General features: G+C 40.3%; 1 protein-coding gene across 1 annotated transcript; it reads left to right on the forward strand.

Moving 5' to 3' along the window:
- The first annotated feature begins 11,384 nt into the window (after positions 1–11,384).
- TCEAL2 (transcription elongation factor A like 2) lies at positions 11,385–13,465 on the forward strand. The gene is made up of 3 exons (XM_032757313.2): positions 11,385–11,561; positions 12,126–12,198; positions 12,557–13,465. The coding sequence occupies exon 3, from the start codon at positions 12,584–12,586 to the stop codon at positions 13,265–13,267; it is 684 nt and encodes a 227-aa protein (XP_032613204.1). The 5' UTR covers positions 11,385–11,561; positions 12,126–12,198; positions 12,557–12,583; the 3' UTR covers positions 13,268–13,465.
- The last annotated feature ends 2,522 nt before the right edge of the window (positions 13,466–15,987 follow it).

Below are 15,987 nucleotides of genomic sequence, written 5' to 3' on the forward strand. Positions count from 1 at the left end.
CCAAGAAAAGTGTGCTGAAAGAAGGTAAACCAGAGAAGCAGAAACAGTTTTGTTAATCTTTACTCACAAATTTGTTTGTGTATTGGTGGATATTTGGATTAATTGCTATATTTTTCTGCTTTCTATTTCAGGCAATACAGCAGCCAATATATTCTTACCTGTCTTCTTATGTATATGTGAGAAAATTTTCCTACATTACATTCTTAAACATATATTCCTTAGGACTTGATCTCAATAATTTAAACTTCCTCAAAAAGTGTATAAGAATTCTTATTTCTTCATACCACCTGTATACCTGGAATCATCACATTAAAATGTATTTCTAACTGATAGGCATGTTATTATTTCCTTGACTGATATTGAAGTTCGGCTTTTCTCTCTTTGTCTCTCTCTCACACACTCTCTCTCCACACACAGAACCAATTTTAAATTTTTTCTTCTGCAACTTTTTTCCCATGTTATTGAGTTACTTCTATACTTAAATTTTGTTATAGGTGATAAATAATTAAAACTATTTAGAGGCTTTGATTCTCAATTTTTAAATTATTAATGAGCTAGAATATTTTCCTGTGATAATCATCCATTTGCATTTCTTCCTTTATGCACTGTTTACAAATTTTGTCTTTTTCCCAGTTTGTTATAGGGGCTCTTAATGCATTGAGGCTAATACCTTTCACTGATTGATAGATCAATTATTTCAACAGATATTTATTGGGTGTACATTATTTTCCAGACACTCCAGCTAACATCTTTATCTCAGATCTTTCTTTTGGGATCTAGATGCTTATATTTACTGGAAATGTCCACTTGGATAAAGAAAAGTATTGATAATCATCCACACATGCATGAATTATCAAGAACATCATACATAGTTCAAAAACATTTGTCCCTGTTGTAGAAGGTTAAATGGATTTTTTTTTGAGACAGGGTCTCATTCTGTTGCCCAGCTGGAGTGCAGTGGTGCAATCATGGCTCACTGCAACCTCGACCACAGGGGCTCAAGTGATGCTCCCACTTCAGCCTCCTGAGTAACTGGAACTACAGGTGCACACCACCATGCCTGGGTAAATTTTGTAGATATGGGGTTTCAACATGTTGCACAGGCTGGTCTCAAGCTCATAGGCTCAAGCTATTCTCCCACCTCAGCCTCCCAAATTGTTGGGATTACAGGCACGAGCTACTGCATCTGGCCTAAATTAAAATGTTTAATAAAAAGGAAATGTACAAGTTTTCATTACGTATTTGTCATTTCTTTGTCATTTCTATGTGCTGAAGTAATTTCTCAGATAATTTAGAAAAAAATAAAGCAACCAGCAGGCAACTCTTTCTAGAGTCTCTGGCACAGCGGTCCTGCATCCGTGTGAACCCAGCCAGATGGTGCAGCCTCCTGTTTCCCAGGAAAGCCCCAAATGGCAGGGTTTGTGACCCCACCCACCTCCACCATTAGTAGTCAGGCAGGCAACACTTGCTAAAGTTTCTTGCTCAGTGGCCCTGCTTCTGTCTGAACTCAGCCACCAGGCACAGTCTCTTGTTGTCCTGGGAAACACCTGGATGGCAGAGCAGGAAACCCTGCTCACCCCTGCTGCTGGTATCCAGGTGGGCAATGCCTGCTAGAGTTTCCAGCCTAGCAGTCCCACTTCTGCCTGAACTCGGTTGGTGAGTGCAGCTTCCTGTTGTACCAGGAGGCACCTGGATGACAGGGTAGGTGACCCCACCCATCCCTACCACTGGTAGCCAGGCAGACAAAGCCTGCTAGAACTTCTGGCCCAGTGGTCCACTTCTGTGGGAACTCAGCCAGCAGGTGCAGCCTCCTGTTGCCCCAGGAAGCACCTGGACTGCAGCCAGGTGACCCCACCCTACCCCCCACCACTGGTAGCCAGGTGGGCAATGCCTGCTAGAAATTTCAAGTCCAGTGCTTTTGCTTCTGCCTGAACTTTGCAGGCAGGTGCAATCCCATGTCCCCTGGGAAGCACTCAGGCAGCAAGTTATAGCTGAACCAGCAAGCATATGGCCTGTCTGCTAACTGCAGCCCCTGCCTAGACCAGAACACCCAACAGAGGAAACAGGGGCACAGAGAGAGTAATCAGAAAGGGTTCCTGCAAGACCCAGGAGTGGACTAGAATTGGAGCCAGTTGACTGAACCCACCATATACCACAATCAAAACCTCAAGGGCATCAAAGAAGATAAAAGCAAAAAAAAATTCCGAAGGACAACAACTCCAAAAATTGGAGGAACATTGGCCCACACAGATGAGAAAGAACCAGCACAAAAATTCTGGCAACTTAAAAAGCTAGTTCTTCTTACTCCAAATGACCCCACTAGTACCCTAGCAATGGTTATTAACCAGAATGAAATGCTAAAATGTCAGAAATAGAGTTATGGCATATGAATAGCAATGAAGATCATTGACATTCAGTAGAAAGTCAAAACTCAATCCAAGGAATATAAGGAACACAATAAAACAATACAGGAGATAAAAGATGAAATGGCCATTTTAAGAAAGAACCAAACTAAACTTATAGGGCTGAAAAACTCACTTCGAAAACTGTGTAATACAATCATCAGTGTTAACAGCAGAATTGACCAAGCTTAAGGAAAGAATCTCAGGGCTTTAAGGCTGGTTCTCCAAAAAACTCAGTCAAGCAAAAAGAAAGAAAAAGCAATAATGAAGAATGAACAAAGCCTCCACGAAATATGGAATTATGTTAAGAGAACAAATATATAAATCATTGGTATCCATGAAAGAGAGGGAGAGAAAGCAAGCAACTTAGAAAATATATTTGAGGATATCAACCACAAAAATTTTCCCGACTTCACTAGACAGGCCAGCATTCAAATTCAGGAAATGCAGAGAACCCCTGTGAGAGACTATACAAGATGATTATTTGCAAGACACATAGTCATCAGATTCTCCAAGGTTGAAATAAAATAAAAAATGTTAAAGGCAGCTAGAGAGAATGGGCAGGTCATCTACAAAGGAAACCCCACCAGGCTAACAGTGGACCTTTCAGCAGAAACCCTAGAAACCAGAAGATATTAGGGGCCTATACTCAGCATTCTTAAAGGAAAGAAATTTCAACCAAGAATTTTATATCCAGCCAAACTAAGCTTCATTAGTGAAGGAGAAATAAGGTCCTTTTCAAACAAGCAAATGCTAAGGGAATTTGTTACCACTAGACCTGCCTTATAAGAGGTTTTAAAGGAAATGCTAAATATGAAAAGGAAAAACAATTACCAGTCACCACAAGGACATATTTAAGTACACGGACCATTGACATTATACATAAATGACACAATCATGTTTGTGTAATAATCACCTAACAACATGATGGCAAGATCAAATCTGCACATATCAATATTAACCTTGAATGTAAACGGGCTAAATGCCCTAATTAAAAGGCACATAAAGGCAAGTTAGATAAAGAAATAAGACTCCACAGTTTTCTGTCCTCAAGAGAACTATCTCACATGCAATGACACCCATAGACTCAAAGTAAGGAGGTGGAGAAAACTGTACCAAGCAAACAGAAGATAGAAAAAGAAAGCAGGGGTTGCTATTCTAATTTCAGACAAAACAGAGTTTAAATTGACAATGATAAAGACAAAGAAGGGCACTAAATAATAGTAAAGAGTTCAATTCAAAAAGATGACCTAACTATTCTAAATATATATGCACCCAACACTGGAGCATCCGGATTCATAAAGCAAGTTCTTAGAAATCTAAAAAGAGACTTAGATAACCACACAGTAAGAGTGGGAGACTTTAATACCCCACTGACAGTATTAGACGGGTCATCAAGGCAGGAAACTAACAAAGATATTTGAGACCTAAACATGACACTTGACCAAAGGGACCTAAAAAACATCTACAGAACACTCTGCCCAACAACAACAGAACATAAATTTGTCTCATCTGCACATGGCACAGACTCTTAAAATCAACCACACAATTGGCCATAAAGCAATACGCAGCAAATTTTTAAAAAATTGGAATCGGCCAGGCGCAGTGGCTCACGCCTGTAATCCCAGCACTTTGGGAGCCTGAGGTGGGTGGATCATGAGGTCAGGAGATCGAGACCATCCTGGCTAACACGGTGAAACCCCGTCTCTACTAAAAATACAAAAAATTAGCCAGGTGTGGTGGCGGGTGCCTGTGGTCCCAGCTACTCAGGAGGCTGAGGCAGAAGAATGGTGTTAATTTGGGAGGTGGAGCTTGCAGTGAGTTGAGATCACTCCACTGCACTCCAGCCTGGGCAACAGAGCGAGACTCTGTCTCAAAAAAAAAAAAAATGAAATCATACCAAACACACTCTCGAACCACATTGCAATAAAAATAGAAATCAATATTAAGAAAATTGCTCAAAACTATAAAATCATATGAAAATTAACCTTCTTCTAAATGACCTTTGGGTAAACAGTTAAAGTAAGGCAGAAATCCAGAAATTCTTTGAAACTAATGAAAACAAAGATACAACATACTGGAATCTCTGTGACACTGCTAAAGCATGGTTAAGAGGAAAGTTTATAGCAATAAATGCCCACATCAAAAAGTTAGAAAGATTGCAAATTAACAACCTGACATCACAACTAGAGAAACTATATAAACAAAAGAACACTAACCCCAAAGCTAGAAGATGAATATAAATAACCAAAATCAGAGTGGAACTGAAGGAAATTAAGACATGAAAAAAACATACAAAAGATCAACAAAATTAGCAGTTAGCTCTTTGAAAGAATAAATAAGATTGATAGGCTCCTAGCTAGACTAATGAAGAAAAAAGAGAGAAGATTCAAATAGTACAATCAGGAATGAGAAAGGAGACATCACCAGTTACCCCACAGAAATTTAAAAGAAAAAAACCTTCAGAGACTACTATGAACACCTTTCTGCACACAAACTAGAAAACCTAGAAGAAATGGATAGATTTCTGGAAACATACAACCTCCCAAAATTGAGCCAGGAAGAAACTGAATTCCTGAACAGACCAGTAACAAGTTCCAAAATTGAATCAATAATAAAAAGCCTACCAACAAGAAAAAGTCCTGGACCAGATAGATTCACAGCTGAATTCTAGCAGAAATATCAAGAAGAGTTGGTACCATTCTACTGAAAGTATTCCCAAAAATTGAGACGGAGGAACTCCTCTAACTCATTCTATGAGGCCAGTATCATCCTGACACAAAAAACCTGGCAGAAGTACAACAAAAGAAGGAAACTTCAGGCTAATATCCTTGAAGAACCTAGATACAAAAATCCCCAACGTAATACTAGCAATCTGAATCCAGCAGCTTATCAAAATGCTGATCCACCACAATCAAGTTGTTTTTATGCCTGGGATGCAAAATTGGTTCAACATATTCAAATCAATATATATGATTAATCACATAAAGAGAATTAAAAACAAAACAGACATGATCATCTTGATATATGCAGAAAAGACTTTCAATGAAATTCAACAGCCCTGCATGTTAAAAACCCTCAATGAAGTAGACATCAGAGGAACATACTTCAAAATAATAACAACCATCTATGAAAACACCACAGCCATCATCATATTGAATGGGCAGAAGCTGGATGCATTCCCTTTCAAAACAAAAACAAGGTTAGGATGCCTGCTCTCATCACTCTTATTCAACATAGTACTGGATGGGGTGTCCAGAACAATCAGGCAAGTAAAAGAAATAAAATCCATCTAAACAGGAAAAAAGGAATTCAAACTACCTGTCTTTGCAGATGAAATGATTCTACACCTAGAACACCCCACAGGATCTGCCCAAAAGTGCCTTGATTTGATAAACAACTTCAGCAAGGTTTCAGGATACAAATCAATGTACAAGAATTAGTAGTATTCCTACACACCAACATCATCCAAGCTGAGAGCCAAATCAAAGATGCAATCCCATTCACAACTGTCACAAAAAGAATAAAATACCCAGAAATACAGCTAAGTACTGAGGTAAAAGATCTCTACAAAGAGAATTATAAAACACTGATCAAAATAATCAGAGATGACACAAACAAATGGAAAAACATTCCATCCTCATGAATAGGAAGAATCAGTATTGTTAAAATGGCCATACTATCCAAAGCAATTTATAGATTCAATACTATTTCTATTAAACTAGCAATGACATTCTTCACAGAATTAGAACAATCTATTTTAAATTTTATATGAAACCAAAAAAGGCCTGAATAGCCAAAGCAATGCTAAGCAAAAAGAACAAAGCTGCAGGTGTCATGTTACCTGACTTCAAACTATGCTACAGGGCTACAGTAACCAAAATAGCATGATATATTGGTACAAAAACAGACACATAGTCCAATGGAGCAGAATAGAGAGCAGAAATAATGCCATGCATCTACAACCATATGATCTTTGACAAAGTCAGCAAAAACAAGCAATGGGGAAAGGACCCCCTATTCAATAAATGGTGCTGGGATAGCTAGCTAGCCATATGCAGAAGACTGAAACTGGATCCCTTCCTTTCACCATAGAAAAATAAACTCAAGACAGATTAAAGTCTTAAATGTAAAACCTGAAAGTATAAACACCCTGGAACATAACCTAGGAAATAGCGTTTTGTGCATAGGACCTGGCAAAGATTTCACAACGAAGACACCAAAAGCGATTACAACAAAACCAAAAACAGACAAATGGGACCTAATTAAACCAAAGAGCTTTTGCACAGCAAAAGAAACTATCAACAGAATAAACAGACAACCTCCAGAATGAGAGAAAATTTTTGCAAACAATGCATCTGACAAAGGTGTAGTATCCAGAATCTATAAGGAACTTAAACATATTTCCAGGAAGAAAATCTCATTAAAAATTGGCAAAGGACATGAGCAGACACTTTCAAAAGAAGACATACAGGCAACCAAAAAGCATATGAAAAAAATTTTCAGCATAACTAATCATAAGAAAAATGGAAATCAAAACCACAATGAGATACCATCTCACATCGGTCAGAATGGCTATTAAAAAGTTGAAAAGTAACAGATGCTGGTGAGTTTGTGGAGAAACAGGAACACTTATACACTGCTGGTGTGAATGTAAATTAGTTCAACCACTGTGGAAAGCAATTTGGCAAGTTCTCAAATAACTTAAAACAGAATTACCATTCAATTCAGCAGTCCCATTACTGACTACATACCCAAAGGAATATAAATTATTCTACCATAAAGATACATGCAGGTGTACGTTCATTGCAGCATTATTCACAATAGCAAATATATGGAACCAACCTAAATGCCTATCAATGGTAGACTGGATAAAGAAAATGTGGTAAATACACACCATGGAATACTATATAGCCATAAAAAAGAATGAGATCATGTCCTTTGCAGCAACATGGATGAAGCTGGAGGTCATTATCCTAAGTGAACTCACACAGGAACGGAAAACAAAATATCACATGTTCTCACATAAGTGCATACTAAACATTGAGTATATATAGATGCAAATAAGGGAACAACAGACACCAGGGCCTACTTGAAGGTGTATGGTGAGGACTAAAAAATTACCTATCAGCTACTATGCTTATTACCTGGGGATGAAATAATCTGCACACCACAACATGCAAATTACACGCAGCATGCAAATTACCCTTAAAACACACCTGTACATATACCACTGAACCCAAAATAAAAGTAATTAAAAAAAGAACAATCACTGGACCAGTTCCATTGAATTTGTAAAAGAAAACCATCACTTCATTTCAGTTTATTTCATATACTTCATCATTCATTTTGTATATTTTATGTTAAATTCTCAAGAAAAATATGTGCAATTGACCCTGAAAGAAGAGGCTTTTCAGAAGAGCATTGCAAGAAGAGGCTTTTCAGAAGAGCATTGCAAAAGAACATTGAGAGCCAGTTACATCATAGGGCTTGGATAGGTCATTTCTCCTGTGCTAACCATTTTTTAATAACACCTTTCATAGCTATGTGGAGGTTATTGAGATTCCATCTGGGAAAACATATGTGACAAAATTGCATATAACTAATATGCACACTCTCACACAAATAGATGTGTGTTAAATGGTGAAATATGAAAAAGGTTACATTATATCAATATTAATTTTCTGTAGTGATACTCTACTGTAGTTATAAAAGATGCTGCCATTGGAGGAAAACAGGTGAAAGAATAAGAGATATCTCCATTATTCCTTATAATTACAAATAAATCTACAATTATGTAAAAAAAGTTTTCAAAAATGCATTGCATTCTTGTCCAGGGAGCTACGAAAACTCACCCAATTGTACTCTTGCTATGTTCCAGTCACTGTGCCAGTGACTTTACATACATTATCTCTAGGATAAAAGTATCTCCTGGCTTTCCCTGAACAGTCCTAATTATTTTAACCTGTTGACCTAGGAACCCGTCTAGCTTAACGTTTTCCAAAATTTATCATTTTTTAAAATGTACTCTTATTACTGATATTTTTGTTAAAATAAGCCAGAATGGGTTTAGGAAACCTTTAGTTCTTAGGGCTGCTGTGACAAATAACAATTTTGTTAGCTTAAGATGATACACATTAATTCTCTTACAGTTGTGGAAGTCCAAAGTCCAAAATTAGTTTTACTGGGCTGAAGTAAAGATATTGGCAGAGCTTTGCTTCCTCTGGAGGTTCTAAAGGAGACTCTATTTTGTTACATTTTCCATCGTCTGGAGTTTGCATTCCTTGCCTTTCTTGCTTGGCTCATGGCCTTTTCCTTCATCTTCTAAGTCTGTAGTGTAGAATCTTGCTTCAGTTTTCACATTGCCTTCTTCTTCTGTAGTAAAATCTCTCTCTGTTTCCCTTTTATAAGAATACTTGTTATTACATTTAGGGTCTTCCCGGATAATCCTTGGTAATCTTCCTATCTCAAGGTCCTTAATGACATTTGCAAAGTCCCCTTTTGCCATATAAGGTAAAATTCACAGGTTCCAGGCATTAAGACCTGGATATCTTTGAAGGCAATTATTAAGCCTACCACAGATCTCCACTTTTTACTTCCATTTTTGCAATGGTTTTGTCTGGTAGTGTGTGAGTCATCCCTGTCTTGTTCTGGCTCTCAAGGGGTATGCTTTCAGCTTCTGCCCATTCAGTATAATGTTGGCTGTGGATTTGTTATACACGGCTCTTGCTATTTTGAGGTACATTCCTTCAATATCTAGTTTATGGAGAGTTTTTAACATGAAGCGATGTTGAATTTTATCCATAGCCTTTTCTGCATCTATTGAGATGATCATGTGGCTTTTGTCTTTAGTTCTGTTTATGTGATGAATCACATTTATTGATTTGTGTATATTGAGCCAAACTTGCATCATGGAGATGATGGATCCTAGTTGATCATGGTGGATATATTTTTTGACATGCTACTGTATTCAGTTTGCCACTATTTTGTTGAGGATTTTTGCATCCGTGTTAATTAAGGATATTGGCCTGAAGTTTCCTTTTTGTGTGTGTGTCTCTGCCAGATGTTGGTATCACTTAGTGATTTTATAGTGTTAATATATGTCTATATTTATTTTACTGAAGGGAATGATACCTTTATTCTGCAATAAGAAACAAAAGGTCCCTAGTGAATGGTATGTTCAGTAATGGTTACTTTTCTAAGAAAGTGGATGACAAACATTTAACTTAAAATATGTTTAATCAACATATACGATACATCAAGAGAACTGTCATTATATCTTCTTCCAAAGGTAGTAATTACTTGAGGAACAATGTGTCAATTTATTACATGCAAATACAAAAGTTGTATTGACTTCTCATTTTGTGAACAGATCTTTTAATTTAGATAAAATGACGTTTCTTCAAATTTAATGACACCAATTTTGAATTTCACATTTTTGTGTATATGTTTTAAAAGAGGAGAAATAGTTGTTAATACTTTGGCTCCATTAGCAAAATAACTTAGCAAATAGTTACTGAAGACAGCTTAAAATCACTATAATTAGATGATTAAAACAAAATCAGTTCTTTTCAACTGATTTGATATTATTTTCATCAAATTCTTGAATAATTATAATTTTATGAAAGTTTATACTGATGAAATTGAAACACCTAGCCTCGATAATTCAGGAAAAAAATTCAACATTGAGGGCAGAATTATTGGTGATGTGGTGATAATGACGAATACACATATGATAGAGCAAAATATTGTAGGAAGATCAAGGTTTTACTAAATGAAGAAAGATGTGTAGCAGAAATATAATCAGAATTGTTTGTGTAACACACATAATTCATAATCGTGTAATCATGATAAGGTATTTTGCAAATCAAAATAAAAATAGTTGTTGCCCAGATATACACACGACATACACATACATATGTACACACATATACATCTATACATATATGTGTGTACAAATAAACATATGTGTATATATACATATACATGTCACTACACTGTAGAAGCTAAAATATTGGTGATTTTTAGTTTTTGTGGGTGGTGGCTTCACGAATGTGAAAGAAAAGGAAAGAAAAAAAGACAAAGAATGGGAAGGGGAGGAAATAATAGGACAGGAAAGAAAAGGGAAGGAAGAGGGACAAGCAGGGATCGATGGTAAGGGTGTGTTGTAAACCAAGGACTATGATGAATTTGTGCATCTGAAATTAATATTTAAAATGTTTTAATGCTTTCTTTTCTACCTGTCTGACATTCTCTCTCTATAAAAACTGATCAAATGTTGGAAGATAAGTTTCAAGTGTGGAGAGAGGCCAAGGGAGATGGCAAGAAGGAAGTTGGTGAAATCAATTTGGGGTACACGGGCTTTGGGGTCCCTCAGGGACACTCAGACGGTGATGTCCAATACACAATTGGCAAAGCTGATATGAGACACGGAGAAGGGAATAGCCTGGAGATGTAGATCTGGGAGTCATCGGTGTTTACTGGAAATGAATGAGATCACACAGGGAGAGACAACTTGAGGGCTGAGAAGAGAGGAGGCCCAGGACAGAACCCCAGGAACACCGCCACTCAAGGTGGCAGCTCAGCTTCCTGGCAGGCACCACTACCCCCAGGGCTCTGGAGTCAGGCAGAGCCGGTATTGAAAGTGGGCTGTGGAGTTCTGGGGCTGAGCGCTCTTGACAAAGTCGGGTACCCTCTCTGATCAGCTGTCACACCTGGCGATAATGGGCATCAGAGAGAGATGCCTTGCGAGGATGCTGTGAGCTGCGTCAGGTAAAGCACCTGGGGTCAGAAAGCCACTTCTCCTCCTCTTCTCCGTGACCCCACTTTGCTACACAAACGCACCAAGACTCCGACCGTCCCCAGCCTCCGGTCCCTCAGGGATGGAAGGTGAGGTATGTCAGGCAAGAGGGGGGCGCCGAGCTCCAAGGTGAGGCGTATCAGGCAAGAGCGGGGGCCGAGCTCCGGTGACGCGGTGCTGACGTGACCTGCCGGGCGCCTACGTGGGCACCAGCCCCCGCGCCCGCCCGCCAGCCCGCCCAGAGGTCTGGTCCAGGCGCCCGCGCAGAATCAGCTGTCTGAGCTGCCCAGGCGGCAGGGGAGCAGCGAGCGGGCTTCCGCGAGCCAGAGGAAGCACAGGCCTGTCCTGGGTCCCCGCAGGTCAGTGTGAAGGCGGGCGCTGCCGGCGGACCCTGGGACAGGGGTGGAGGGGGTTGGCAGTAGGATTGGGGAGGGGGCGGAGAAGGGATCCGGTAGATTGGTGAGGAGGGGGATGCGGAGTCGGCGGGGGCCGGGGCAGTGGAGGGAGAACCCCCGAAGCGAGCCTGGCTCGCCTTCTCGACGCCCTCTTGCACTGAGTCCTCCATCCATTTTAGTGCTGGTAATGGGGAGTGGGGGCAGCGACCCCGCAGTGCGACAGTGAAACGTAGACTTATTCTGGAAATAACCCCTTCTCACAATCTATGCCCATGGAAACACTTGATTTCCGCAAAAATGGGGTGGCGCTGGGGCAGGTTGCCTCCGGGGGACCGGGACACAGATACAAACGCAGTTTGGAAAGCATCCTGGTTCGGTGCCCGCCTTGAGAGAAATGGCGGCTGGGGTGCGGGGGAGGTAGGGGAGGAAAACGGTGGGTGAACACGGCCTGGACTCAGGAAAGGCAACCGAGTCCCTGTGAGCCCGCTAAGCGCGCAGCCCCTACCCCTGTCTCCTGTCTGTCCGCAGGTCTGCGCGTCTGTTGTTCTCAGCGCTCTGAGAGGCCTGAAAAGGAGGAGCAACCTGTCCAGAATCCCCGCAGGTCCGTAAAAGCAGGGGGCTGCATGGACAGGGGCCCACAAGGGTTGAGAGTGTGGAGGGCCCAGTCAGGGCGGAATTGGGGTCCCTGCCCATTCCCCCACCCACATGAACACACACCTTACCAGGCTGAACCAGTGCAGAGAAGGTGGCAGGGCCTGCCAGGGAATAGCTGGCTCACGTGTGTGGGAGGAGTGGCGGGCTACGTGGTGGGCAGAAGGCCCTCTTGGAGGCCCTGTCAGCTTAGGGGAACCCTCACCAGGGGTGAGATGCAAGTACTATCCAGACCTGCCTTCCACCCCATGCCCTCAGTCTCCCATGTCTCCTTTTTGTCTCCTCTTCCCTCCACCCGCATCACCCAGGAAAGGAAAAGGAGGGGAAATTTCGACATGGAAAAACTCTTCAATGAAAATGAAGGAATGCCTTCAAACCAAGGAAAGATAGACAATGAAGAACAGCCACCGGACGAGGGAAAGCCAGAAGTAGCTTGTACTCTGGAAGACAAGAAGTTAGAAAACGAGGGAAAGACAGAAAACAAGGGCAAGACAGATAAGGAACCGTTAAAGGATAAAGAAAAGCCAGAGAGTGCGGGAAAGGCAAAAGGAGATGGAAAGTCAGAGAGGAAGGGAAAGTCAGAGATGGAGGGAGGATCAGAGAGAGAGGGAAAGCCAGAGAGAGGGGGAAGGGCAGAGGGTGAAGGACAGCCAGACAGTGAAAGAGAGCCAGAGAGTGAGGGAGAGCCAGAAAGTGAAACAAGGGCTGCAGGAAAGCGCCCAGCTGAGGATGATATACCCAGGAAAGCCAAAAGAAAAACCAACAAGGGGCTGGCTCAGTACCTCAAGCAATATAAGGAAGCCATACATGATATGAATTTCAGCAATGAGGACATGATAAGAGAATTTGACAACATGGCTAGGGTGGAGGATAAAAGGAGAAAAAGCAAACAGAAATTGGGGGCGTTTTTGTGGATGCAAAGAAATTTACAGGACCCCTTCTATCCTAGGGGTCCAAGGGAATTCAGGGGTGGCTGCAGGGCCCCACGAAGGGACACTGAAGACATTCCTTATGTGTAGTTTCCCTGGCAGGCATTTGTCAGGCCATATGTTTTAACCTTATGGTAATACTTTGCTTTAGTAGTTCCTCCTGCTGCCAGTAGCCTTTTGACCCACCTGCCAGTGTTTGCTTGCTCTATGTTTCAGTAGCAGATTTTCACACATGTGCATTGCAGAGACGTCATGATTCGTGGAAAAATAAAGCAGCTTATAATATCATCTACAGAATCTGTCTGTTTTTGTTAAATACATGAAAGGTTAACAGTGGTTTTCTGAGTTGTGAGCTAGCAGGTGATTTCATTTCTTTGTTTTCTTTCGTTCTACTAATCTTTCTTTTCCCAGAGAACACAAATTACTTTTCTCACAAAAATAATAAAATATTTAAAAAAATCAGAACACAGTATGTAAAAAGCAAAGAAAATAACTGTCCAGTGAACTTATGAAGTTCAGTAGAGACACTTAAAGTTCTTGTTGTCAGAACTTAAAATGATAGGCAAAATTCACATTACCTACCTGTGGGACTCATCTGGGGAAGTCAATCTGGGGTTATTACAGATCCATTGCTCTAATGGACAGTCTTGTCATTTGTCAAATGGAGATAATAGCTTGCTTTTCAAAACTGCTGAGTGGGTTGGATGAGGTAGAGAATATATTTGTTGGGTTGGCATCCACCTTCTCCCCTGCTCTTGCAGAAAAAAATACCCCCTCAGGCACTTGGAAGAGGACTAGGGTAAATCTTACCTGTATCCAGAAATAAGTCTAGGAAACTGAAAGGTGGGTGCCATCCTCTCTTAGACAATGTCATGTCCACTGGGCACTGTGCTCCTTCTCATAAATCTTGCACCCTTCTAAAGCTCCCATTGATGCCGATGGGCTGAAGTTCTCAAGGTAACAAGGTCCAGTTGATTTCCTTGCAGTCCCCAGTGAGCCAAGCCTACTGACCCCATTCCACAACAACTATGAAAATGTGGATAAAGTCCCTTTCCTCAGTACAGAGTTATACTTGCCCAATAGGGTAACACCTCAGTGATGCTTCAGCCCCCGGGGGATTTCAGATTTTTAGTAAAACAATTATTTCTATGGTTGCTGGTTTGTAACTGTTTGCATACAGCCATCTCTCCACTAAATTCAGAGATAGAGGCTGGGGTAAAATTTGAGTGGCACACACTCATCTGTTCTCATCTGTCAGTGACTTGTATGCTTGACTCATCTTTCCTTAGAGTAAATTCTCTTCTAGGAAAGTCCTTCCAGGTCCCACCTTACCAGTTTAACACCCCTACCCACATTTGTAATTTTTAGAGCAATGCTACTCAAATAGTGGTTCATGGACTAGCTGCATCAGCATCAACTGAAAGATAGTTAGAAATGTAGAATCTCACATCCTCACCCCAGCCCTACTAAGTAAGAATCTTTTCTAGTTTTAACAAGATCTGCAGGTGATTCCTGTACACCTTAAAGTTTGAGAAGCAAGGTTAATGAGGAAACTCTTAGCCTCCCCAATTCCACCTTCTCATGATATATGTGCCTAGAAGGATAAATACATGTGCTTCATAGGATGCACATCACAGATTTTTAAATAGACCTGTGTTTGTCAAACTGAAGTTTCACCTTCCTATATTTGCAGAGTTTAAAACAAATTCAGCAGGTCAAGACCTGTAATATTTTTAAATGAAATAGGATATAGCAGATTCAACCAGAATCAGATAGTAAACATCAGATTATATGGCAGGTAGGTAGGATTAATATTATTTTCTGAAATTTGTATTTCAGTTATGTATATTTGAACAATAGGTTTCTGACTGTGGGGTGAGGTTTTTTAAAATTGAGGAACAATGGACTTTGCTTGTCAAAGCACAACCTGTTGTTTATCCTGGTACCCCTAATACCTAGCACAGTGCCTGATAAGTAATAGTTTCTTGATGAATTTGTAAATAATAATACCTGAGTCAAGAATTCTTGTCCAAGATCATTCCCTGTCTACATAAATAACTGTGGACTCTATATCTCTAGCAGCATTTACTTGCAATTCCAAAAGAAACACCATGGAGAAGGGTTTGTGCCATGAATTTAACCTTATCTCATTTATTAATGCATTTTTAAAGTGTCCCAGTTTGTCACATGTCAGAATCACCATAAGTCTTCATCAATAATGTGAATTTATAATCCCCATGTCAGATCCACTAGGTGGAGCTCTATAATTTCCATCTTAAACAGGCTGCCTGGGTGATTCTGATTCATAATAAAGGCTAATCACCACTGATTTATATATTCATTATGATCTCCATCGTATTAACTGTAAGCCATAAGGTAAGCAGAAAAAAAGAATTACAGTGTCTCTTTTTTGGTGGGGAAGGTGAAGTTTTTTCTAAGTTCTAAAACAAAGGTTAAAAGTAAAAATCCATAAAGTCAAGGCTTCATCTATTTATTGCATAGAACCCGAAAGTATCTTTAGAGCAAACCACACTTATAAACAAAGGCAAAGTCAAAGCATATCATAGTATAGTGTATTTCCTCCTCCAGATGCCATGATAACTGTGGCAGCTGAACAGTTCCACTGCTAAAGAAAACTCTTGGGACACCAAATGGTCATGATTGCAAATCTGCAGTTTGTTGGAGAAAAAAAAGGATGCAACATAGCAACAGCATTAAGGAGAAACATCATAGTCAAAAGCTGTCTAATAGTAAGGGATTTGGAGTGGCCAGGTATGAGCTTTGATTATCTTCCCTCTTTATAATAGCCC

Source organism: Hylobates moloch, unplaced genomic scaffold (assembly GCF_009828535.3).
Source record: "Hylobates moloch isolate HMO894 unplaced genomic scaffold, HMol_V3 SCAFFOLD_7, whole genome shotgun sequence".
NCBI lineage: Eukaryota > Metazoa > Chordata > Mammalia > Primates > Hylobatidae > Hylobates > Hylobates moloch.

Bases quoted from the DNA above. Each gene is read 5' to 3' on its own strand.
- TCEAL2 (XM_032757313.2), top strand. From the start codon at position 12,584: ATGGAAAAACTCTTCAATGAAAATGAAGGAATGCCTTCAAACCAAGGA.